This window comes from Pongo pygmaeus, chromosome 1, assembly GCF_028885625.2.
Source record: "Pongo pygmaeus isolate AG05252 chromosome 1, NHGRI_mPonPyg2-v2.0_pri, whole genome shotgun sequence".
Taxonomy (NCBI): Eukaryota; Metazoa; Chordata; class Mammalia; order Primates; family Hominidae; genus Pongo; species Pongo pygmaeus.
In genome coordinates this window covers 37,538,234-37,565,617 of record NC_072373.2, presented here as the reverse complement: position 1 = coordinate 37,565,617, position 27,384 = coordinate 37,538,234, and the positions used below count along the sequence as shown (strand labels likewise).

Genomic DNA, 27,384 nt, shown 5'->3' with positions numbered 1-27,384 from the left:
ACTATAAGCTAATTTAAAACAAGCAAACTTAAGTATACTATACAAGAATAAAGTCACTAGTACCATATAACATATATTTGGGAACGCTCAAACTATACCAAGCCAAGCAACTCTAAGACAGCAGTACAATTCAGGTAAGAATTCAGCACCACAGACTAGAACTTCATTTTTTCTCTACCACTGCTATTGCTACCACCAAGTCCTAAAAAAGGGCTAGAAGCTCACCTACTATATCCAAAAAGCATTGGAATCTCAACAAGACAGACGACAAGGAAGCAATGCATACACTATCCCAGGCGCTTCAGCTCTTGCATAATAATAAATGCCACTGCCTGAAGGAGAAAAGGCTTCATCTGGGGCAACTGAGAATACTCAGACATAGCAAGAGTCTGTCAGACTCCATAAAAGCTGTATACTATCAGTCCTTCTCTTGTGTATGTGGATAAAATGTGCAGGTGCAGCCTGGGCAGGAAAGAGGGAGACAGAATTTCAAATGGAGAACTGCCATACTGCTTGACCCTGGGAGTACCCCTCCTCACTCTGCCAAGCTATGAACTACAGCCTCTACTGACCACAGCATCTGCATGATCTCCAAGGAGCCTGCCTATCAGGTAGGAATTTCTGTGCTAAAAGCCTCCACATCTGACAAGTGCTAAAAACCTCTATGATTTTTTTCATTATCTTAATTCTTAAGGGAAAAAAATCAAATAAATACAATAAACGATACAGAATTTTCACAGCAAGGGCATAAGTTCTCAAAGCATATAAGGTTTGTCTCAGAAAATAAACACTTCTCATTTAGTTCTATAAAAGTCCACTTCTGAATAGTGTTACTCTTGCTTCCCCAAATGCAATTTAAAGGCAGAAATCACAATCTATTTAAAGACGCTCAGAAGATAAATTAGCTTAACAAACTTAACTTTTTTGTATTTAATACTCTCAGATTTATGAGATAAAATATAGATTCTAATAAACAAAAGAAACATACCTAAAAGAAAGACATTTTTGCTTGCTCAAAAGGATAACAGTAAAATATCACATTAAATGATGAAGAAACTTATTAAACTATCTTAGCACAAATATGGTTCCATTGTTTTTCTAAATTTCCAATGTTTATGGGCATCTTCCATGAAATAGATGAAATATCTTAAATCTTCACTTTATAAGCTCTTGAGTCCTATACAACGCACTCCTATTCCTCTACCAGAGCTTTTGCAGACCAGTTTTAATAAATGTATGTCAATCACAATAAAAACACTAAGAAATTTACCAATACATAATTATGAAATTATACTTCTGAAAACATCAGTCTTCCTGAGATTCTGAAGAGAAACCCAATAGAACTATTTTCTTTTTATTTTTTTCAATAGTGAAGACATGAAAGCATCCTCAACCTAAAGTGTAATATATATTTAATCATGGTTCCTGACAAATTTTTTCTTATGCATTAAAGAAAAGTGTTCTCACTCTTACCTGTATATCCAGCATACCATCCCCAGGAAGCCACCATTCCTAAAAGCCATTTATACATGATTCCTTCGATATACCAGAACCGCTTACTGTCCAGCACTCGAAGGGGCTGAAGTATAATTACATAGCAGATGTAGGATGGAATAGCAACCAGGTTGTTGACGACCATGAAGGCAAACCTCATCAGTGCTTTCACCAAGAGCCAGCCCAGCCACGGAGCTTCTTCCAAAGTCATAGCCATCCTCACATTGGACTCCGTCCTGTCTTTCTGGGGTGAAAGAAAAATTCACTTAAAAAGGAAAATTCACTAAATATATCTAAACAGTCACCAACATAGAAATCGCCCCCAGCACAAAATAAAACAGCGAGGGTCGAAGCTTTCCGGGTGTAGTACCTCGGTGATCTCTCAGGGGAAATTCCAGGGGGGGAAAGAGAGCGAGGGAGGAGGAGCTGCACAAGGTCAAGGGAGCTGTTCACCGAGGCACGAAGTATGTCACAATATATTTAGCAAATGATAACACAATTCCCATTCAGTAATCGGTGGCCGTCCCCGCACCGTGTCTCACTGCGGTCGTCTATTGGACTTAGAAAAATAGATCCACTCGCTTCAGACAACCTCAGGATCTCCAAACTGAAGACACGAGTGACATGACCGAAACAGGGTCCTCTCAATAAGATTTCCCAGATACTGAGGACCTCAGTCTGCTCACCACCAGGATTCCTGCACACTGATGCATTCCTTTAAAAGGTCTCTGGCTCTAGCGAAGAGTTACCCTCAAAATTCTCATTTGTAGCAAAAGGGTTTTTGTTTCTCTTTTTTTTTTAAGAAAAAAATGGGGGGCCTAGAAAAAAAGCTTACAAGGTGAGAGGAAGAAAGTAGGGGGTTATAAGGCGAAAAAGAGGAAGGACAGGAGTAGGGGGAGGGGAGCAAAAGCCAGAAAGAGGTAAAAGCCGAGGAACTGGGGATGAAGAGAATGGGATTTCCGACCAGAGGGCAGGGAAGCGGGGGATGATGAAAGGAGCAGAGAAGAGGCGACCGCAGCGCGGGGAGCCAGTAGAGCCTGCAGCGGTTTCCGCGGATGTGGAAGGGTCGTGGCGGCGGGCGCGGCCCGCGCGCCGGGCTCACCTCGGCGGGCGCGGACGGCGGGCGGCTGCGGAGCGCGGGGGCGGGTGTCCCCCGCCGAGGGGTCGCGGTCATGGACGCGGTGGCGGCCCAGGCGGCCCGAGGCGCGGCGCGAGCGAGCGCGCTGGCGCCCTACTCCCCTCGCGGCTGCCTGCGGACAGAGGGACGGCGGGGACTCAGGCCGGACCTGTCACCGGGGCGGGTCCCGGGGAGGCGGGCGGATGCCCCGCGCCCCCGCCTCCTCCCCGGGGCCTACCGCGCCCTTGTCCCTCAGGCCGCTGCCGCCTCCCCGGGCCACGCGACGACGACACCCCCTTCCCCGCCCCCAGCGCCTCCCCTGGCCCGGCTCCGCTGCCGCTCCGGGGCCTGCGACCGCCGAGCCGGGGGTTACCTCGGGCTGGCCGGGCCCCGGCCGGGGCTTTGGGAGTCAGAGGAGCCGGAAGAATGCATGGCCGGCGGCGGGGCCGGCGGAAGAAGGCGGCGGCGGGGCCTTGCCCCGCTCCGGCTGTGGCGTGGCCCGCGCCCGTTCCCCGGCGGCGCCGAGACTCGGTCCCCAAGGGCCCGGCCGCGTTCGCCGGGACTGGCTGGGAGGGGCGGCGGGAGGAAGCGGCGGGAGTCGGGACTGCGGCGGAGCCGCCCCCACAGCGCCCTCTAATGAAAGCGCGGCCGCCGCTGCCTGGCCCGCTTGCCCCTCCTGGCCCGCGCCCCCTACCCTGCGCCAGCGAGTCGAGGCCCTCGGGGCTACCTGGACGCTGGGCCAAGACCTCAATGAGTCCAGAACATACTGAGGGAAAGGGCCGCTCGGAAAGGTCTAGGAATGAACACCCATCCTCACACCCCAGGAGTGCCTTGGTTTCAGTTGAGAGCCCCTTTTCAGCCAACACGGCTGCCTTTCATTGTTAGGGCTCTCTTTTCTGCCCAAACTAGGAACCTGTCTCCTTGACGGCTAAATGTTCACTTTTCATTCTTAATGAAACCCGGCTGCACTCATGGCTTTTCTTCTTAACCTCTGCAGTGTATTATTGTCTAGAGTTTCAAATTCATTCTTTTTACGGTCAAAAGTCTTGTTTCAGGAAAGCAGCTGGAACATTAATGGCAATTCCACTTTCCCATTCATCGCCCCCGCCCCCACCATCCCACCAAGAAACTCAGTGGGAATGAATGGTCTACACAGAGAAACTGAAATCTGGTTAGTCAAGAAGGAAAAAACAGCCAAGTGCCTAGAATTAAGTACTCACTCGACCCGCCCCCCCCCCCCCCCCACCGCCATAAAAAGAAAAACCGAAAACACAAAAAACGGTGGCCATGGGAACTCCTAGACAGACCCTGTCACTTGGGATACTATAGCTGCTTTCTGGTTCAAAGGCTGGACCACCCGAAGGAAAATAGAGAAATAGTCCATTGACCTACCCCCCTTGAGCATTCTTAAATGATCTTCCTAAATTTTAGTTTTTAAAAACCCTGTTTATAAAACCTTATGTCCCTCAAGCACATTTGTAAATGGAGGGGATGGGGCAGGGCAGATTTTACACTCCCTAGGGAACTGCCATATTGGAATCAGAATGCCACCTATTCTGCCTATTTTGAAAATGTTCATCACAGCGTTTGCTTTGGACTCTCAACTTTCTCTAATTTCAGTTCCTCTTAGGTCCACAGGTGAAGGAAAGATATGCCCCATTCTATTCCTTGCATTCTCTTTTTATTGACAAGGTAGTAAGATCTTTAAATAAATCTCATGAAAGAGATAATATATATACTTTATTATTCAAAATATGTCATTATATTCTTAAGTAAGATAGGTGAGGCACATATTTATTTCCACAATCAAGAATAAACTCTAAGGATTCCATCTGGTCCATCCAATTCAGCTTTCCCACATGCTGCGTAAACGTTGGCGGACACCTGGAGAGAGAGAACCTACGATGGGATTTACACGTGATTCCTGGATCAGGGACCATCTGCCAGAGGACCAGACACAGCAGCACTTGATGAAATGCAATTAGTACCAGGCCCAGAATTCATTTTCAGGCTCAGAAAAGAGCCAGAGATTGGGCAGGACTCTGGCTCTTTAGTGTACAAAAACAACACTTGAAGTGTCTACCAAAGAGACAGATTCTTAGGCATCATACCAGAACATTTTAATAATCTAGGTCCAGTGGACCTGAGAACCTGCTTTTTAAAAAGCGTCATAGGTGATTCTGATGCAAGTAGTATGCAGACCTTGCTTTAAGAAGCCCTGACTTAGAGGTATTCTGAGATGATCACATTCTCTTCTAGACCCTTCATAATTTTAAATCACTTGATCATATGTGTTCTCATGTGTGTTAGTCAGCTAGAGCTGCCATAACAAAATAGTGCAAACTGGGTGGCTTAAACAACAGAAACTTATTTTCTCGAAGTTCTGAAGGCCAAGGTCAGACATCAAAGTGTGGGGAGGTCTGGTTTCTTCTGAGGCCTGTCCCCTCGGCTTGCTGATCACCATCTCTCATTGCAGAATTCTGCCATTTCAGTATCTCCTTATGGAAGGAGTAGGGAAGACCTAATCTCCTTGATCTTTTCAGATATCCTCCTATTAACTGCTTCTAACCTCATTAGACTTTTCTTGAAACTCAACAAACAGTACAACACATTATGTTCCAGGTATAGATATGCCCTGGTTTTGTGCCAAGAGTGTAGGAGAGGGGTTATCTTCTTAACTTTCTGACCACAATATCACAGTTCAAGATAATTCAGTTCCTATAATAGATAAGAAACTGTTAGGGCTGACTTCTTAAGGGAACAATTTCAGATGATGTTTGTGTTTATTTCTTGCATTTCGAAGTTCGTTTTAGTTAGTTTTACCTTCCTCTTGCCTATACTACAATTTTTTTGCCCTGCCTCCTTTCAACCACTTAGGAAGCCTCCTGAGATTTTTCCATAGCCTATTTTATTGCACCATGGACAGAGAGATGTATGAATGCTCTGAGTGACTGTAACAGGAAGATTGGAACAGCCAGTTCTCCAGGGTAGACTGTTCTGTGGAAAACAAGGATCTTCTTCAATGACTAGTTAGCTTCTAGTCCCCTATCCTGCTACCTTAGAGCCATCTTTATCAAAACACAAACATGAAGCCAACAATTTCAACACCTTCATGTACACCCCAATAGAGAAAAGAGGGAAACGAACAGACCCCACCCTATAGCCACAGACATTATTATTTCTGTTTCAAAAGCCCACATTTGAACCACAAGAGAAAAAGAAAGAGGATTTCTTACATTTCTTGGAATCGCCAGTCATTTGAAAGCAATCTAACCACAATACCTTAGAAGGTTGAATTCCACCCATCTAGTCCACATACACACAACAAATTAGGTTATAACCAGGGAGAGGTTCCCTTGGGCAGAAGAGTACCCCCTGGGCCCTCTCTTTTTCCTAGTGGCAATTATAAAAATATTTTACCTACCTGTGTTGGTTTCTGCACTAAAGCTCCAGTGAACTATTTCCTGTCTAGGGAGAAGCCCTACCAGCAATAACCTTCAATGACTTGGCACAGGCCCCCTACATTACTAGGAAACAGTTGCAGGCTTGAAATCAGCAGCCCAAAAGAGTCATGCATTCTGACTGTTGTCAGCTTTAACTTCAAACAAAAAATGGAAATATATATGGATGTTCTCTTCTATATTCATGTCAATAATTATTTTATATAAAATGCTCCAGGGCTTACAACCTTAAAATTTTTTAGACAGGGTGAGCCAAATCATCCACACTTGGCTGAGTGTGGTGGCTCACGCCTGTAATTCTAACACTTTGGGAGGCTGAGGCAGGCAGATCACTTGAGGTCAGAAGTTCAAGACCAGCCTGGCCAACATGGCGAAAACCTGTCTCTACTAAGAATACAAAAATTAGCCGGGCATGATGGCGCCTGCCTGTAATCCCAGCTACTCGGGAGGCTGAGGCACGAGAATTGCTTGAACCTGGGAGACAGAGGTTGCAGTAAGCCTAGATCATGCCACTGCACTTTACCCTGGGCGACAGAGCAAGACTCTGTCTCAAAGAAAAAAAAAATCATCCAGACTTGACTGCAACTCTCAGCCATTTCAGCAACTCTTTTTATTAACATGATTGACCCTAAACAATACTATAAAGTAAACAATTGTGTCTCCTCCACGCTCCTCTCCTGTTCAGCTAGCTTCTCTTTTCCCTTCTTAAGACTAAAATTATCCTTAGTTTCCAAAAGGCCCTGAAGACTCCACATGAGGCCTCCCCCTGCTCCCCAAACAGATAATACTCTAAGCTAGAACCTTCTTTCTCACCTGTCCAATGTTGTGTTTTGTTGGCTCAGTCCTTATCTCCCCTTCCTGGTGTGGTCAGCTAATCCATGACAAGGGGCTTATGGCTAAAAAATGGAAGAGAGAACACTCTTCCTAAAGCATTAGTATTTTATAAAGAAACTAAAACCCCCAAAGCCTTAACGTATTTTTGCTGGCAGATTATCAGGTATTGTAATGGATGAGTATATTTGTAAGATGTTTTGGAGAAGGATATTTTGGCAAGTTCTTCTACTCACAGAATCTACAAAATCACATAGTACACCTATGAATAAGACATAGTTCACTCACTCATAGGTGGGAATTGAACAATGAGAACACATGGACACAGGAAGGGGAACATCACACACCGGGGACTGTTGTGGGGTGGGGGGAGGGGGGAGGGATAGCATTAGGAGATATACCTAATGTTAAATGACGAGTTAATGGGTGCAGCACAGCAACATGGCACAAGTATACATATGTAACAAACCTGCACGTTGTGCACATGTACCCTAAAACTTAAAGTATAATAAAAAAAAAGAATCCTAACATTTAGAATAGAATTTTTAAATGTCAAAAAAAAGCAAATTCAAAAAAAAAAGACATAGTTCAGATTAAACTTGCATTTTCATAACATAAGATTCAAAATATTATGTTAAAATAATAATAATTACTGGCACTTATTGATCACTTTCAACAATCCATGTTCTTGGTGCTTTACATACATTAATTCATTTAATCTTCACGATGACTTTTTGTTTTTTTTTGAGACAGGATCTCGTTCTGTCTCCCATACTGGAGTGCCGTGGCCTGATCTCCGGCTCACTGCAACCTCCACCTCCCAGTCTCAAGCTATCCTCCCACTTCAGCCTCCCAAGTAGCTGGGACTGCAGATGCATGCCACCACGGCCAGCTAATTTTTTTTGTATTTTTTGTAGAGACAGGGTTTTGCCATGTTGCCCAGGCTGGCCTTGAACACCTGAACTCAGGAGCTCCACCTGCCTCAGCCTCCCAAAGTTCTGGGATTACAGGCATGAGCCACCGCGCCTAGCCCACAACGACTTTAAAAGGACCTTATTGTTACCCACGTTGTACAAATGGGGAGATTAAGCTATTTGCCCTGATTTCTACCCTCTTCCTCTGTCCTCACCTGCATCTCCAGGAGACCACTGAATCTCACATCTCAAGCTTTCTTTCATGTTGTAACTTCAAGTCAACTTCAAGTCAACTTCATTGACAGCAAGCCCCTAACTTCTTCTGGAAACTTTTATCTCATAAGTACCTAGGTTTCTGGATTTCCCCACAAATTTTTTTTTTTTTTTTTTTTTTTTTTGAGACAGAGTCTTGCTCTGTCGCCCAGGCTGGAGTGCAATGGTACAATATTGGCTCACTGCAAGCTCTGCCTCCTGGGTTCACGCCATTCTCCTGCCTCAGCCTCCTGAGTAACTGGGACTACAGGCATCCGCCACCACGCCTGGCTAATTTTTTGGTATTTTTAGTAGAGACAGGGTTTCACCCTGTTAGCCAGGATGGTCTTGATCTCCTGACCTCGTGTCCACCCGCCTCAGCCTCCCTAAGTGCTGGGATTACAGGCATGAGCCACCGTGCCTGGGCCCCCACAAATTAAAAAAAAAAATTGGAACATCTTTGTTCTAGTGTTGGGGTGGTGTAATTTAGTGATATTTGACAAGAGAAAGGAATTATTATTATTATTATTATTTTATTTTTTTTTTTTTTGCAGAAAAGGAAGACAGGGCGGGATGTGGTGGCTCACGCCTGTAATCCCAACACTTTGAGAGGCTGAGGTGGGCAAATCATTTGAGTCCAGGAGTTCGAAATCAGCCTGGGCAACATGGTGAACCCCATCTCTACTAAAAATACAAAAATTAGCCAGATGTGGTGGCACATGCCTGTAATCCCAGATACTCAGAAGGCTGAGGCATGAGAACTGCTTGAACCTGGGAGGTGGAGGTTGCAGTGAGCCAAGATCATGCCACTGCACTCCAGCCTGGGCGACAGAGCAAGACTCTTCTCTCAAATCTCTCTCAAAAAAAAAAGAAATAAATAAATAAGGAAGGAAGGAAAGGAACACAGAATAATTCCACTTATGAATGAGGAAAAGAAGTTGTGGAGAACTTATGCAGCTTGTTCATCATGAGTAGACCAGAAATCAAGATGGCATGGTATCGAGGTGACCAGCTCATCCTGGCTTACCCAGGACTTTACCCATAGTTTTACTATTGAAAGTCCCGCATCCCAGGAAATTCCTCAGTCCTGGCAAATGGTTAGTGGCCCTATGTGTGGTCTCCTGACTCCTGGGTCCCCATACAGTCCCTTAGGTTACGGAGATCCAGCCTCCCTGCTCCCCTCCCTCCCCACGTTTTGATCTGCTCTACCTATTCCCTGATGATCTGATGTATCAGAGATTAACAAGACATTCAGGGTTGATAGTGGTGTTTAATGTTTCCTCTAAACCATATTAGTTGTCCTTACCTGGGTTAAATTTCCCCCTCTTATCCAAGCCTTCTGTAGTGTAGCTTGGCTCTTTCCATGCTTCTCATCGCATCAGCTTAAATCATAAGGGATTTGAGCAGAACTTTTCACTCTGTTCCTACTCCAACTGTATGTTTAAGATTAATTTATCATTTTGGGGCTAAGCCTATTGGCTAATACTCTGTTGTAATGAAAGTCATGCCACCTTGCATTTCTCCAGCGCTTTTCAGTTGACAAAGTTCTTTCACACACACACACACACACACACACACACACACACACAATCTTGTTAGACGCTATCAATAACTCCCTTAAGTAAGCAGGTACTTATTGGTTAAAAGAAATAAGAATAAGGTTAAGGAAAGAATTTCTTTACAAGTGATTTTCTCTTGAAATGTCTTCAAGAAATATTTTATGAAACACAATTTCAAACCTTTTGTTTCTCTTAAATTTTATCTTCAAAGCATAAGCTGAAGTAGAGATCTGAATTATTTGGAACCAGCTGCTGGCAAGCCTACAGCCATGAGAAATCCCAAAGTTGGGCAGGGGAGGTTCTCCTGCTCTAAGTGCTATGAATCAAACAAAGCTATGGGCAAAAGAGTGATGCTAAAATGCTGCAGCTTAAAGTATGGGATTTTAAAAAGCTTAGAATGATTCAAGTTATATTAATACATTGTTCAATTTCTTAAGTTTTGCTAGTTTCAGTTACTCCATGTTATGCTGAACTGAATGGCATTATTTCAAAAAGCTGCCTACTCATAAACAGGCCTAATCATAAAAATCATCTAGGGTTCTTTTTAAACTCAGATGTTAGTGTATATGAGGATCTGCTAGAGAATTTGTTAAAATGCAGATTCTGGGCTCCCATCTCAGATATTCTGATCCCATAGGTCTGAAGTGAGATCCAGGGATCTTTTGCTTTAAAATGAATCTTCATGTGATCTGGGGCAGATAATCTGAGGATCTCCACAGCCTTGCTATTTACATCTGCCAACATTGGCATCACCTTGGATATTTTATTTTATTTAGTTTTTATTTATTTATATTTATGTTTATTTATTTATTGAGACAGGGTTTCACTCTGTTATCCAGTGGTGTACTGGAGTACAGTGGTGTGATCTCAGCTTACTGCAACCTCTGCCTCCTGGGCTCAGGTGATCCTCCCACCTCAGCCTCCCAAGTATCTGGGACAACAGACACACACACACCACGTGTGGCTAATTTGCGTGTTTTTTTTTGTTGTTGTTGTTGTTGTTTTTTGGTAGAGGCAGGGTTTTGCTATGTTGCCCAAACTGATCTCAAACTCCTAGCCTCAAGCGATCTTCCTGCCTTGGCCTCCCAAAGTGCTGGGATTACAGGCATGAGCGACTGCACCCAGCCCCACCTAGGATATTTTAGAAATACAGAATCTCAGGCTCCACCCTGGATCTCCTGAATCAGAATCTGCATTTTAATAGATTCCTAGGTGATCTGTATGCATATAAAGTTTGAGAAGTAGTGCCCTACAATACAGCAAGTACCACCACATCAATTCAGAAATTGAAACCAAGTGAGAGCTCTAAGCGGATAACCTGGAGCAATGGGGGCTTTCAACATGTACTTAATGGTGGAGTGTGGTGGCTCACACCTGTAATCCCAGCACTTTGAGAGGCCAAGAGTTTGAGAACAGCCTAAGCAACGTAGTGAAATCCTGTCTCTACAAAAAATTAGCTCAGCATGGTGACATGCACCTGTAGTCCCAGATACTGGGGAGGCTGAAGCAGGAGGAGTGTTTGAGCCTAGGAATTTGAGGTTGCGGTGAGCCGTGATTGCACCACTGCAGTCCAGCTTGGGCAACAGAGGGAGAACCTGTCTCCAAAAACAATAAAATAAAACCAAACATGTACTTAATAAATATTCATTAGGTGCCTATATTTTCACAAGAGAGGGGGAGAGGGACTACACAAGTCCTCTGGTGTAAACTAACACTGAAAAATCCTGAATAAAGCAGTGTTCCACGTAAGAATTAAAGGAGTTAAGTAAGGCTATTTTATATATTAATCAATAAGTATTTATTAGGTGCTTGCTATGTACCCACAACTTTGCTTCTTCCATTCTATTTGGGGGACAAAAAGCTAATATAGAGGAAACTTTTAGAGGATAACGTCCTCTAAAATGAGCTAATCAGTAAAGTGTGGGTAGAATTTGTGTAGGTTGACAGGAAGCCCTCCCAAGTAGGAGAAAAAGCAAGGAGAGTAAAATCGAGAATGAGTTTGATATGTCTGGGAAACAGAGAGGTGAGTGGCCCATTGTGGCAATGGTTTAAAATGACTGAGAGGTGGAAAACTAGAACATTATGTAGGATGAAACTAAATTGTAGGTAATTTTGAAAGTCATAAGTAGAACCTGCTCTATGGTGTGTTTTGCAGATGCTGTTATTTCCCCTAATATCCATTCTTTCTTTCTTCCTTATAGGAGGATTTTTTTTTTTAAGCTCAGCCTACGGACAACAAAAGCATGGACTGTATTTCCCAGCATCTTTCGCAGTAAGATCTGATCATATGACTATAATCTGGCCAATGAAATATAAACAGAAGTGTCAGCTGTGACTTCTCCAAGGTATCCTTAGAGGATGAGGGACACATCTTCCTTTTTCCCGTTAACTAAATAGGGATGAGGAAACTGGAGCCCACGTAGCCATTTTGGACCTGAAGGTGGAAGTCAAGCTAGGGAGAGCAAACAACACTTGTGTGGATCCCTGAAGATCAGGTCATCCTAACCCTGAACTGCTTTCCTCTGGTCTCTCTAACAGGAGATACCAGAGGAAAACCATGAGAGAGATGTAATTTTCTATCTCACTTAAGCCACTATTGTACTTTGGACTTTCTTGTCATGTACAGCCAAGCCTAATTATAACCAATAAAACATGCAATTGAAAGACAAAAATGCAAGGGTTTACACATCAGGTACCATTCTGGTTGCATCTCTTACAAACTCTATGTGGTAATGGATTAATTACCTAATCTCTTTAAGCCTTTGTCTCCTTGCATGTAAAATAGGAAGAATGTCCCTCAAGGGTGATTGTGAGGTGCAAATTATATTACATATATAAAGTATTTAGCACAGTGCTGGTGCATAGTATACTCCTAATAAATCTACCTTTTCTAATCATATACAAGGGCAGATCAGCAGACCAATATGGGACACAGTGATATCTGTGGAAATGTACAGGACATCCACATCTAGAAGATTACCATGACACTAGTGGGTATTATGATTTGGAAGGTGAATAGATTAGAGGCAGGGAAATGCTTCAGAAATCTCAAGTCTGACCTGTGACATTAGCAGTGGAACTGAAGTGGATATTTATTGAACCCCTTTTTATATGTGCCAGGCACATTCTAGGAGTCAAATCCACAGTGATAAACAAAACACACATGGTTCTTACACTCAAAGAGTTTACAGGCTGGTATGGGAGTCAGACATAAAACTACTAATGGAAAATTATAGAATGACAAACTGAGACACGTGACCTGAGGGAAAGGAACAGAATATTCTGAGAGCTTGTACTAGAGGAACCTAATGTAGTGAATTGCAGTTAAGCTGGGATGTGAAGGATGAACCTGAGTTAACTAAGAGAGGAAGAAAGTACATCCTTTGAAGGGAAATGAAGGGCAAAGGCCATGTGGTGGAAAAGACCACAATGAATTCTCAAAATTAAGATAAAACTAGTGCACCCACAGTGGTGAGTCCAAGGGGAGCCTAGTCTGAGATGAGCTGGAGAGGAAGGCAAGAGATACACTCTATGGGGCCTCACAGACCATCATAAAGGGTTTTATTCCAAGGATGACTGGAAGGTGCTGGCAGGTTTTGAGCAGAATCCTAGGGCGCCCAACCATCCCAGTTTGTCTAGGACTGAGGGATGTGAGACTTTCAGTGCTAAAATTGGAACAGCCCCAGGCAAACCAAGGGACTGGTCACCCTCATAGTTATATGATCTGATTTTTTCCTAAAGATTACATTTTGGCTGTCTTATAGAAAACTAACTGTAGGAAGGAAGGAGTGCAATTGATAAGACGGTTAGGAGATTATTGCAGTATCCAGACAAGAGAGGATGGTAGCTTGGGCTAGGGTGATGATGGTGGAGTTGAGGGAAAAAGGATGGGTTTGAGAGAAATTTAGGGGTAAATTGTCAGGACATAGTGAGAGATGGAAATGCTGCCTCTAAGACTGCATGGATTAACTCAAGTACAAGAGTGAGATCTGGATTCAAATTCTACATAGGACTACTCTAATTTATTTACTCTTGAGCACTAAAACACTGGGGTCTATATAAGAGGATTTTGCCTTATCCAAAGTACAAGCATACCTCTGAGATAATGCAATTTTGGTTCCAAACCACTGCAATAAAGCGAGTGATAAAATATTTTTTGTTCCCAGTGCATATAAAAGTTATGTTTACATTACGCTGTAGTCTATTAAGTGTAAAGTAGCATTATGTCTAAAAAAAGTACAAACCTTAATTTTAAAATACTTTATTGTTGAAAAATGCTAACAATTATGAGTCTTCAGCAAGCTGTAATTTTTTGCTGGTGAAGGGTCTTGCCTCTATGTTGATGGCTACTGGTTGATCACAGTGATGGTTGCTGGAGGTTGAGGTGTTGTGGCAATTTCTTAAAATAAGACAGCTATGAATTTTGCAGTATTGATTGACTCTTCCTTTCATGAAATATTTCTCTGTAGTATGCTATGCTGTTAGATAGCATTTTACTCGCAGTGGAATTTCTTTAAAAATTGGAGTCAGTCCTCTCAAACCCTGACACTGCTTTATCAACTAAGTTATATAATAGTCTAAATCCTTTGTTGTCATCTTGACAACGTTCACAGCATCTTCACCAGGAGAAGTAGATTTCATCTCAATTACTTTCTTTGCTCATCCATAAGAAGCAATTCCTCATCCAATCAAGTTTGATCATGAGATTGTGACAATTAAGTCACATCTTCAGGCTCCACTTTTCATTCTAGTTCTCCTGCTATTTCTACCATATCTGCAATGACTTCCTCCACTGAAGATTTAAATCCCTCAAAGTCATCCATGAGAGCTGGAATCAACTTCTTCCAAACTCTTGCTAATGTGGATATTTTGACCTCATCCCATGAATCACATTCTTAATGGCATGTAGAATGGTGAATCCTTCCCAGAAGATTTTCAATTTACTTTGCCCTAATCCATCAGAGGAATCACTATCCATAGTAGATATAGCCTTATGAAATATATTTATCTTCAGTAATAGAACCTGCAAGTCAAAATTACTCCTTGATCCATGGGCTGCAGAATGGATACTTTGTTAGCAGGCAAGAAAACAACATTAATCTTCTTGTACCTCTCCATCAGAGCTCTTGGATGATCAGGTGCATTGTCAATGAACAGTAATATTTTGAAATGATTTTTTTTTCTGAGCAGTTAAGTCTCAACAGTGGGGTTAAAATATTTAGTAAGCTATGTTATAAATACATGCACTGTCATCCACGCTTTGTTGTCCCATTGATAGAGCACAGAAAGAATCAATTTAGCGTAATTCTTAAGGGCTAGAATTTTCAGAATGGTAAATGAGCATTGGCTTCTGCCCAGTCATCAGTTATATTAGTCCCTAACAAGAGCCTTAGCCATCCTTTGAAGCTTTGAAGTCAGGCATTGACGTCTCTCTAGCTGTGAAAGTTCTAGATGGCATCTCCTCCCAATATAAATCTATTCTGTCTACATTGAAAATCTAGGGTGTAGTGTAGTCCCTTTCATCAATCATCTTAGCTAGATCTTCTGGAAAACTTGCTACAGTTTCTACATCAGCACTTGCTGCTTCACTTTGCACTTTATGTTATGGAAATGGCTTCTTTCCTTAAACCTCATGAACCAACCTCTGCTAGCTTTCAACTTTTCTTTTGCAGCTTCCTCACCTGTCTCAGCCTTCATCAAATTAAAGAGTTAGGGCCTTGCTCTGGATTAGACTTTAGCTTAAGTAAATGTTGTGGCTGATTTGATCTACCTAGACCACTAAAACTTTCTCCCTATCTGCAGTAAGGCTGTTTTGCTTTCTTATTCATGTGTTTACTAGAGTAGCACTTTTAATTTCCTTCAATAACTTTTTCTTTGCAGTCACCACCTGGGTAACTGGTGCAAAAGGCCTAGTTTTTGGCCTGTCTTGGCTTTCAACCTGCCTTCCTCACTAAGCTTCATTATGTCTAGCTTTTGATTTAAAGTGAAAAATGCAACTCTTCCTTTCACTTTCACTTAGAGGCCATTGTAGGTTAATTGGCCTAATTTCAATTTTGTTGTGCCTCAAGGAATAGGGAGGCTCAAGGAGAGGAAGAAAGATGGGAATGGCCAGTTGGTAGAACGAACAGAACACACACATTTATCGATTAAGTTCACCCACCTTCTATGGGCAAGGTTCTTGGAACCCCAAAACAATTACAATAGTAACATCAAAGATCACTGATCACAGATCACCGTTACAGATATAATAATAATGAAAAGGTTGAAAATATTGTGAGGATTCCCAAAATGTGACACAGAGACAAGAAGTGAGCACATGCTGTTGGAAAAATGGCACTGTTAGACTTGCTCAACACAGCGTTGCCACAAACCTTCAATTTGTAAAGACTTGCTCAACACAGCGTGGCCACAAACCTTCAATTTGTAAAGACTTGCTCAACACAGCGTGGCCACAAACCTTCAATTTGTAAAAAGCACAATATCTGCAAAGCACAATAAAGTGAAGTGCAATAAAACAAGGTATGCTCAAATAAACTATCTGTTCTGAGCCTTAGTTTCCGAAATCAAAGGCTATAAAGAAAAGTTATGTCTCTTTAACTTGCTGCCTTTAGGCATTTCAACCACCTCAGATCACTGTGTTCCCCAAGGAAAATGATCTTCTTTGTAGCCTAACAACCACACCTAACCCCATACAGATTCGCTATAAATGAACCCAAGAAAATCTTTCACCTAGAAATGCTCTAAAATGTTTTTTTCCTCCTGCTAGTAAGTGTTCCAGTCGTTTCCATGAGCTACTTATCTAGGTTTATTGGTATGAGAACTGTGCTTCTGGCCGTACTTGCAAATATTCATTTGTTCTATCCGATTTCTAAACTCATGCACTAAACATAGTGAAGGAAATTATTGTTTACTTATGGTTGTCATTGTGGTTTTGTAATAACCTTAACATTCTTTGAATATTTTTCACCTTTTTAATAGGTATAACAAACAGTGTATATGAGTGGACTGCAAAAAGTTCTTAGAAAAATGGAATTAAAAGATAAAAATAAAAAATATAAACTTTATTTCTCAACATAAGCTCCATCACATTCAAGACACTTTTATCAGTGATGATACCAGCCACTTTGTCCATCTCTAAAGAACTGAGGGTCCTGGGAACTTAACCATGTCAATGCAGTCTTTTTACCTTACTAACTGAAGAAAATGGGTGCCCTAAGATTGTTGAAGATTAGGAAACAAAAACAAGTCAGAAGGAGCCAAATCAGGACTGTAAGGTGGATGTCTAAAGATTTCCCATCAAGGCCGGGTGTGGTGGCTCACGCCTGTAATCCCAGCACTTTGGGAGGCTGAGGCGGGCTGATCACCTGGAGGTCAGGAGTTCAAGACCAGCCTCAACATGAAGAAACCTTGTCTCTACTAAAAATACAAAATTAGCCGGGCATGGTGGTGCATGCCTGTAATCCCAGCTACTCAGGGGGCTGAGGCAGGAGAATTGCTTGAACCTGGGAGGTGGAGTTTGCGCTGAGCCGAGATCATGCCATTGCACTCCAGCCTGGGCACCAAGAGCGAAACTCCGTCTCAAAAAAAAAAAAAAAAAAGATTTCCCATCAAAACTCTCACAAAATTGCCCATGTTTGATGAGAGGAATGAGCGGAGGCATTGTTGTGGTGGAGAAGTACTCTCTGGTGAAGCTTTCCCAGGCATTTTTCTACTAAAGCTTTAGCTATCTCTAAACATTATCATAATAAATAAATGTTGTCATTCTTTTGGCCCCCCAGGAAGTCAACAAGCAAAATGCATTGAGGATCCCAGGAAACTGTTGCCATGACCTTTACTCTTTTTTTTTTTTTTTTTTTCAGATGGAGTCTCACTCTGTCACCCAAGCTGGAGTGCAGTGGTACGATCTCGGCTCACTGCAACCTCCGCCTCCAGGGTTCAAGCAATTCTCTGCCTCAACCTCCCAAGTAGCTGGGATTACAGGCGCCCATCAACATGCCTGGCTTTTTTTTTTTTGTATTTTTAATAGAGACAGGGGTTTCACCATCTTGGCCAGGCTGGTCTTGAACTCCTGATCTCGTGATCCACCCACCTCAGCCTCCCAAAGTGCTGGGATTACAGGCGTGAGCCACCATGCCCGGCCTGACCTTTACTCTTGACCAGTCTGCTCTTGCCTTGACTGGACCACTTCAACCTCTTAGCAGCCATTGCTTTGATCGTGCTTTGTCTTCAAGGTCATACTAGTAAAGCTGTGTTTCATCTCTGGTTACAGTTCTTCAAAGAAATCCTTCAGGATATTGATCCCACTTATTTAAAATTTCCATTGAAAGCGCTACTCTTGTCTGCAGCTGATCTCAGCACAACAGTTCTGGCACCCATTGAGTGGAAAGTTTGCTCAACTTTAATTTTTTTTTTTTTTTTTTTGAGACGGAGTCTTGTTCTGTTGCCCAGACTGTAGTACAGTGGTGTGATCTCGGCTCACTGCAACCTCTGCCTCCCAAGTTCAAGCAGTTCTCCTGTCTCAGCCTCCCCAGTAGCTGGGACTACAGTTACATACCACCACGCTCGGCAAATTTTTGTATTTTTAGTAGAGACGGAGTTTCACCTTACTGATCAGGCTGGTCTCAAACTCCTGACCTCAGGTGATCCACTTGCCACCAGCACTCTGGGATTATAGGCGTGAGCCACCACACCTGGCCAACTTTAATTTTTCAGTCAGAACTACGTAAGCCAAACCAATTGCGATGTCTATGGTGTTGGCTATTGTTTGTGCTGTTAATCATTGGTCCTTTTCAATTACAGCTTGAACAAGATTATTTTTTCCTTGAAAATTGACATGGATGGTCTGCCACTGTGGGCTTTATCTTCAACATTGTCTCAACCCTTCTTATTAATAACATGAGTTATGCACTTGTAAACTGCTGATTTCTTTGGGGCATTGTCACCATAAACATTTGATAAGGCATCAGTGATTCCAACATTCTTCACCCAAGCTTCACCATAAATTTGATGTTTCTTTTTGCTTCATTTTAGCAGAATTTGCTCCAATAGGGGCTCTTTTCGAACTCTTTTTTTTTTTTCCATTTTTTTCACTGGGATTTTGAGAAAATCAAACTGGATAGCCTTCTTAGTGCCTCAAACTAGATCCTGTTCAGACACAAACAAGTTAGTATGAGTTGGTTTCAGTGAAAAAAAATTTTGAAATTCATGCGTAGTTTTTCATAATATGCATTTTTTATGAACTTTTGGAAGGCCTTTTGAATACTTTTTTAATTGCAGCACTCTTTTTTTGCACCATAAAACTAATTGGTGGCTTTACCATTAAGAGGTTGAGCCAAGCAAACAATAATGAAAACGCTTTATGTAGAATAAAAACTTACACTTAAATGCCTTTTTTGCTTCCTTTTTCTCCATTTATACTTAATCTATTTAATCTATATTTAATTTAATATATTTAATCTGTAATAAGCCCACAGGAGCACTTCTTTGTACTTTTTACATCAATGAAGTACATATATGTTTTCTTTGCAACATAATAATTAGCACATCTTAATTTTATTATGTATTACTGTAAAAGAGCCCAATTTCATCCTGCAGCATTTAGTCACTTTAGCTTGAATTAACTTTATTGTAAAATACATGAAAAATAATGCGAATGAAATAATTCTGAAAATCTTATGATTGTGACCAGTATACATTTAGATTACTTGGGAGTCAAATGCATATATGGCAAGGGCAGATATGTTTCTCTCTACTTTTAAAAGGTAGTGATAAATCCTCCCTCCAGCTCTGGCATAATTGATTAAGTCAAAAAGCTAAAAGGCTGCCCCGTCATCTAGGGGCTCCAAAGAAACAGATTTAGGAATTATATAGCATCCACTCTCAGGGTCACCTTGGACCTGGTCACCACCCAGAACTGCTTTGATTATGACATCTTAAGCTCCATTATTCAGGCCTCTGACCACAATCTCCTGGTCTTCTATTTCTCACTCCCTCACTGCTGCTACCTTGAAACACCCCACTCCCTATCTCTCCTCTGGGCTTTTATTACCTCACTTGTCACTTTAATAACTCACTATTTCCTTCAACTTACCTGTTCCCTAGTCTATTTTTTTTTGAGACAGAGTCTTGTTCCATTGCCCAGGCTGGAGTGCAGTGGTGTGATCTCGGCTCACTGCAACCTCTGCCTCCTGGGTTCAAGAGATTCTCCTGCCTCAGCCTCCTGAGTAGCTGGCATTACAGGCACACGCCACCACACCCGGCTAATTTTTTGTATTTTTAGTAGAGATGGGGTTTCAACATGTTGGCCAGGCTGATCTCAAACTCCTGATCTCAAGTGATCCACCCACCTCAGCCTCCCAAAGTGCTGGGATTACAGGCGTGAGCCACCGCACCCCGCCTCCCCTAGTCTTTATATTACATGTGCTCCACAATACGAGGGATGGCCTTGAATCCATTTTCTTTTTTTGTCATACTCATATAGGGGAAGTTGGGCTCAGTTGAAACAAATCACACAACTCTGTACAGAAGGGCAACACACTACAACATGGCTTCCAAACTCGAATAGGCCCTGAGTCACTTGGAAAGCCTTTTATAGCTCCTTGATCAGCTTCCTATCCCATTTGTCTCATTTCTTTTTTTTTTTTTTTTTTTTTGAGACGGAGTCTTGCTCTGTCGCCCAGGCTGGAGTGCAGTGGCGCATCTCTGCTCACTGCAAGCTCTGCCTCCCGGGTTCACGCCATTCTCCTGCCTCAGCCTGGGACTACAGGCGCCTGCCACCATGCCCGGCTAATTTTTTTGTATTTTTTTTTTTTTTAGTAGAGACGGGGTTTCACGGTATTAGCCTGGATGGTCTCAATCTCCTGACCTCGTGATCCACCCGCCTCGGTCTCCCAAAGTGCTGGGATTACAGGCGTGAGCTGCGGCGCCTGTCCTGTCTGATTTCAAATATAATGTCTTCTTTACTTTAAACTTCAATCTAAATTTTCTCCCCTCAGTCTCAGCAAAAGGACTTGTCTTCTGACCCCAACTGGAAAGCTATTTTCAGCCATCTTTATGAGCTTTTGATCAACTAGATAAGTTGTAATTCATGCATCTTAAGACACATTAAGCAAAAGGGTTACTAGGAGTTTCCTCTGATAGAGTTTGGCCGGGCACGATGGCTCATGCCTGTAATCCCAGCACTTTGGGAGGCCGGAGCAGAATCGCTTGAACCTGGGAGGTGAAGGTTGCAGTGAGCTGAGATGGCGCCACTGCACTCCAGCCCGGGCAACAGAGCAAGACTCTGTCTCAAAAAAAAAAAAAAAAAAAGAGTTTGGATATTTGTGCCCACCCAAATTTCGTGTTGAGAGGTAATCCCCAGTATTGGAGGCAGGGGGCCTCATGGGAAGTGTTTGGATCATTGGGGTGGATCTCTCATGAATGGCTTGGGCCATCTTCTTGGTGGTAAGTGAACTCTCACGCTGTGTTCACAAGAGATCGGGTCTTTAAAAGTGTGTGGCACCCTCCCCCACTTTGCCTGCTCCTGCTTTTGCCATGTGACGTGCCTGCTCCCCTTTCGCCCTCACCATGATTGTAGGCTTCCAAAGGCTTCCCTAGAAGCCAAGCAGATGCCAGCACCATGCTTTCTGTAATGCCTTTAGAAACGTGAGCCAATTAAACTTCTTCTCTTTATAAATTACCTAGTCTCAGATATTTATTTATAGCAATGTAAGAACGGCCTAATATATCCCCATTTTGCATTACTATTTTTTTTTTTTTTGGAGACAGAGTCTCACTCTGTTGCCCAGGCTGGAGTGTAGTGGCATGATCTCAGCTCACCACAACCTCCACCTCCTGGGTTCAAGAGATTCTCCTGCCTCAGCCTCCCGAGTAGCTGGGACTACAGGCACACACCACCAAGCCTGGCTAATTTTTGTATTTTCAGTAGAGACAGGGTTTCACTATGTTGTCCAGGCTGGTGTCGAACTCCTGACCTCATGATCTGCCTATCTCAGCCTCCCAAAGTGCTGGGATTACAGGCGTAAGCCACCACGCCTGGCCTTGTATATTTTATTTGGAGAAATCTCTATTGAGATGCTTTCTTTTAATTGGATTATCTTTTTATTGTTGAGTTGTAATATCTTATATATTCTAAATTCGACTTCTTTATCAGGTATATATGGCAAATACTTTCTCCCATTCTGCAGATTTTCTTTTCACGTTGTTTTCACATTCTTTTATTTCTTTCTTTTTTTTTGACAGGCTCTTGCTCTGTCACTCAGGCTGGAGTGCAGTGGCACAATCACAGCTCAGTGCAACCTCAACCTCCTGGGCTCAAGCTATCCTCCTACCTCAGCCTCCTGAGTAGCTAAGACCACAAGTGCACACCACCACACCAGGCTACCTTTTTTTTTGGTAGAGACGAGGTCTTGCTATGTTACTCAGGCTGGTTTTGAACTCCTGGACTCAAGTCTTGGCCTCCCAAATGCTAATCTTGGCCTCCCAAAATGCTGGGATTACAGGCATGAGCCATCACTCCTGGCTTCTTTTCACCTTTTTGGGGGTAAAGCACAAAACTTCTAATTTTAATGATGTCCAATTTATATTTTGTTGTTGTTTGTGCTTTTGGTGTCATATCTAGGAAGCCATTGCTTAATTCAAGATCACAAAGATTTACACCTACTTTTTCTAAGACTTTAAGTTTTAGTCCTACATTTTGAATGAATTTTTATATGTGGTACAAGGTTGGGAGGTATCCAACTTTATTCTTTTGCATAGGGGTATTTAGTTTTCCCAGTACCACTTGTTAAAAAGACTACCTTTTCTCCCTTGGATGGTCTTAAAACCCTTGTCAAAATTCATTGACCATAGATGTGAGGGCTTATTTCTGGTCTCTCACTTCTATCCATTAATCTGTATGACTGTCTCTTCTTATGCCAGTACCATACTGTTTTGATTACTGTAGCTTTGTAGTAAGTTTTAAATCAGGATGTGTGAGTCCTCCAACTTTAATCTTCTTCAAGATTGTTTGGCTATTCTGGGTCCCTTGAATTACCATATTAATTTTAGGATCAGCTTGTTGATTTCTGTAAAGAGGCCAGATGGAATTATGATAAGGATTGTGTTATATCTATAGTGCCCTGGGGAGTATTGCCATCTTAACAATATTAAGTCTTTTCATTTTTTTGTCTTCTTTAATTTGTTTCAACAATATTTTGTAGTTTTGAGAGTACAGGTTTTATACTTCTTTTATTAAATTTATGCCTAAGTATTTTATTCTTCTTGATGCTGTTGTATATAGAATTGGTTTCCTAATTTCATTTTCACAGTTTTCATAGCAAGCATATGGAAATATAATTAATTTCTGTATATTAATCTTGTATCCTTCAACTTTGCTGAACTCATTTATTAGTTCTCATGGTTTTTAAGTGGATTTCTTAGGATTTTTCTATATAAGATTATGTCACCTGCAACCTGAAGGTTCTTATGGAGGATTACAACAACTGTGCTGTCGTGGGGCTGAGCTGGGGGTGCTTCATCAATCTTTTCAAAATAGTGGTGTGTTTTTTGCTGAAAGCTTTTCATTTTTCTCATTAGAAAAGATGAATCTCTCAATAAAAATTATTACTAACTCTTTACATATTACATTTCAGCTGGCCACCACTGAAAAAACACATTTTTACTTTTTACCACAAGGGTTGCACTTATCAGTCTGCATAAACACATGAGAACACATGAGACCATGATTGCAACAAACTTTCAGTATTGATCTCTGTTATTCAGGAGGCATTGTGGTTTATGGAAGAGCTTGGCCTGTGGAATTGGGAGGCTGGTTTTCAATCCAAATCTATCCATATTATCAGTGAGACTAATGCTCACCCAACTCAATTCACAGGCTTATTGTTGAAAGTCCAGTGAGCTACCTCAGGCTTTTCTCTGTGGAATGACTGTTGCAGAGAACTGCAACTCAGAAGAATGGAGGTACCAAAAGAGGCTGAGCTGTACCCTGGGCAATGCTTACTTTTTATTTTAGTCAAGTCACTTCCTGAGTTTCATCAGGGACAATTCCTTTCCTAGTTTAAAACTGTGATGACATTCTACCTCATTGAAGAAATCCTCCAATGCCAAGGGTGGATCTCTAAAGAAGGTATACCCAGATCTCACCCAGCTTGGTACCTGCAGGCTGAAGAGTATCTAAGGATCTGCGATGGGAAAATCATAGTAGTGCTCAGGAAGAAACAACAGCCTGTATACCCTTATCTTAGTCACAGAGCCAAGGCTTTGTCACCAGGATGGAAGATTAGCAGGGGGAATTTTATGCCTATCATAATGTTCATTGTAGTAGCTGCACCACTCCTTCCTTCCTTAATATGCAATTAAAGGCTGACTTTAAAAGAGATAAATGTCAATTTTATAATAGCCAAAGCCAATAACCTTACCATGTGGTTTCCTAGCAAGGCTTAAAAGCAGAGTGGCAAAAGTATGGCCCTAGAGTCAGATTGTCCTTGGGTTCCAATCCTGGATTTATCCCTTAATAGCTTTATGACCTTGGCAATTTATGTAACTCCATTTCCTTAACTGTAAGGAGTATAATTATAGCAATTCATAGGAATTATTGCAAGAATGAATAAAATATGTATCATGCTTACCACATGATAAACACATGATACATTTTAGCTAGTAGTAGTATTCTTCAAGGCATTTAGTTGATTAAGCTAAGAAAATGCATTGGCTTGAAGGAGGGCAGGTGGACAATTAGAAAATTTATTTTTTTTTTCTTTTTAAGATAAAAAATTTAAAAGATAAGAAACGGAATAAAGTTTAACAGGTTTCGAGTTTTAAAATTTTTTTCAAAAAGAGAAGAAAATGCATTGGCCAGTGAAAGCATTATAATTATGATTCTTTCATTTGTTTTTGATACAGGGTCTCTCTGTGTTGCCCAGGCTGGTCTTGAACTCCTGGGCTCAAGGGATCCTCCTTCCTCGGCCTCCCAAAGTGCAGGGATTACAGGCGTGAGCCACTGTACCCAGCCACATAACTGATTTTTTTTTTTTTTTTTGAGACAGAATCTCGCTGTGTTGCCCAGGTTGGAGTGCAGTGGCGCAATCTCAGCTCACTGAAGCCTCTGCCTCCCAGGGTCAAGCAATTCTCCTGCCTCAACCTCCCAAGTAGCTGGGACTACAGGTGTGTGTCACCACACCCAGCTAATTTTTGTATTTTTAGTAGAGATGGGGTTTCACCATATTGGATAGGCTGGTCTTGAACTCCTGACCTCAGGTGATCTGCCTGCCTCAGCCTCCCAAAGTGCTGGGATTATAGGTGTGAGCCACCACATCTGGCCATAACTGATTTTTAATTGAAGTACACTCCCAATGTTTTTCAAACTTTAGTATACATTACAATCACCAAGAATGTTTTTGTAAATGAAAATTGCCAGGCTCTAACCTCTCCTGTCCACACTCCCTGAATTTCTGATTCGGTAGTCAGTGGCAGGTCCCATGAATCTACATCTGTAGCAAATATGCCACTATTCTGATTCAGGTGATTCATGGATACTTGTTAAAATTAACTTTTAATTTTGATATAATCTCAAATTTACAGAAAAGTTGGAAAAACAACCCCAAATTTTTCACATATGCTTTACCAAGATTCATCAATTTTAAATATTTTGCTATATTTGCTTTATCAATCTTTTTCTCTGTCTCTGTCTATAAAAATGTTTTCCTAAATTATTTGAGAGTAGGTTGCATATATCTCTATAGCCTTTAAAACCTCAGTGTATATTTCCTAAGAATAAGGATATTCTCTTTATATAACCACTGTTCAGTTATTAAATTCAGTGAATTTAACATTAATAAAATACTTTTATCTAATATATAACACATATTCCAATTTTATTGATTGTCTCAATAATGCCTTTTGTAGCTACTTTTTTTCCCATACAGGATTTAATCCAGGATCACATCTTATATTTACAATAACATGCCTTTTTTCTCCTTCAGTCCGGAACAGTGTCTCAGCCTATCTTTGTTCTTTATGACATTGACATATTTTAAAGAATAAAAGCCAATTCTTTTGTGCACCATCTCTTATTGTGTGTTTGGCTGATGTTGTCTGTTGATTAGATTCAGGTTATGCATTTCTGACTGGAATCGTACATAAATGATATATCCTTTTCAGAGTGTTGTCTCTGGAGACACATGATATCCACTTGCTTCTCCTTGGAGAGACAAACCACACTTAAGAAATATTTGACTACTTCGAGAGATATTTGAGCAGCCAATTTCTGCTCTAAGAGGCCTCAGAATCTAAAGTAGTCAAAAAAACAAGACTTCTCTCCTGAATGTTCTGATTGATTGTAATTTGTTAAGGGGCTTATTTAACCATTGCCTAATTACTTTAGAATATGATCACATATTAACCACAGCTGCTATTACATTCAAAACCACAACACACCTTCATATTTATTAATAACTTATGCAGTTTCCCACCTTTACCCCCAACCATTTCATTCTTAGTAACTCTGGATCATAACATTTATTTCGTAGTTAATACAGGTAATCTATGTGATGTGTCATATGACATAACTAAATCAGTTAATGCATATGTCAGTTATGTCATATGACATAACTAAATCAGTTAATGATGGTATTTTGAAGCTAGTAGAAACCACTTAATTCCTTATATCACACATTTTACAATGTGTAAGCTTCCTCTTCAATGGTGTGTTTAGAAATATTCACTTATTTTTTGTTTAATCCCTAAAATACACTTATCCATGAACTACAATTTATGTTTTATCATATCACTTAAATTTCCCTGTAAAATTTTTAGCCAGCTGCCTCAGTGTACCTACTGCATTGCAGACTATATATTTCTCTTGGAATTCGGTCATTCATTTACCTGAAAAAGTTCAAAGACTGAAGAAGAATATGATTTAAGTCTTAAAGAAGCTAGCATTTATTGAGTACTAGCTTTATGCCAGCCACTGTTGAAACAGGAATTCCCTTGTCCCCCTTGCAGGGCATGCGATGGGGGTGTGGCTTGCTTCTTCAGTTCACCACTGCACAAACTTCTAGGGTAGCATACAGACGGGCAGACTGTGGGGCTCCAACCTCAAGGCAGTGTCTAGCAATGAATGTTTACGGCTGAAACCCCAGTGGGTGTGTGTTACAGGGTGCTCTTTTAGTTTTGCCACCTATAGGCGGCTTGTGTTAACCAGCTCAGTTAGACCCTCTAACTTGTCTCAAGGACAGAGGGCTTTCTGTATCCTGGGTTCTGCCTTGGTGTACTGGAAGAATTGGATCACACGTGGGCTTGGAGAATGAGTGCAAGGTTTTATTGAATGGAAGTAGCTCTCAGCTGATGGGGGAGCCAGAAGGGAGATGGTTTTCCCCCGGAGTCTGGCTGCTGGGCAGCCCCAGATCTCCTCCGACTGCCCCAGGCAAACCTCCTTCTCATCCCGCCTGTCGATGGCCTATCGGCATGCCAGCATCTATTGATGTGCTCTTCTGCCAGCACGCTCCCCTTGACATCTTTTCACCATCCAGCCACTTGTGTCTTCTTCCACTGACATGCTCCTCTTGATATCCTGCCACCTGTGTCTGCCTGCTAGGGTCTCGGGAGTTTTTATAGGCACAGGATGGGGTTGTGGCAGGCCAGGGTGGTCTTGGGAAATGCAACATTTAGGCAGGAAATGCCTGTCCTCATCTAGGTCCATGGGGGTGGAGCCCTAGCCAGGGAGGAAGCCCTCCTCTACCCAGCACTTCCCTTCCCCC

At 41.9% G+C, this 27,384-nt stretch overlaps 1 protein-coding gene and 1 long non-coding RNA gene across 7 annotated transcripts in view; one reads left to right on the top strand and one right to left on the bottom strand.

Moving 5' to 3' along the window:
* Window positions 1-3,125, bottom strand: part of LPGAT1 (lysophosphatidylglycerol acyltransferase 1) — an 87,508-nt gene extending 84,383 nt beyond the window's left edge. The window contains exons 1-3 of one of the 6 annotated variants that reach the window (XM_054457597.2): window positions 2,985-3,125; window positions 2,597-2,744; window positions 1,474-1,738 (exon numbers count right to left, since the gene is read on the bottom strand). In XM_054457597.2, the coding sequence (XP_054313572.1) occupies window positions 1,474-1,738; window positions 2,597-2,668 (337 nt within the window). In that variant the 5' untranslated portion in view covers window positions 2,669-2,744; window positions 2,985-3,125. Of the gene's footprint in view, window positions 1-1,473; window positions 1,739-1,864; window positions 1,944-2,458; window positions 2,745-2,984 lie in introns of those variants that run through there. The other 5 variants (XM_054457659.2, XM_054457632.2, XM_054457642.1 and 2 more) reach the window with 5 other exon arrangements.
* Window positions 3,126-3,371: 246 nt separating this feature from the next.
* LOC129017299 (uncharacterized) lies at window positions 3,372-25,693 on the top strand. Its single transcript, XR_008495046.1, has 6 exons — window positions 3,372-3,451; window positions 3,667-3,823; window positions 11,830-11,900; window positions 23,502-23,587; window positions 23,684-23,753; window positions 25,552-25,693. It is a non-coding gene; the product is annotated as an uncharacterized LOC129017299 (long non-coding RNA).
* Window positions 25,694-27,384: the final 1,691 nt, after the last annotated feature.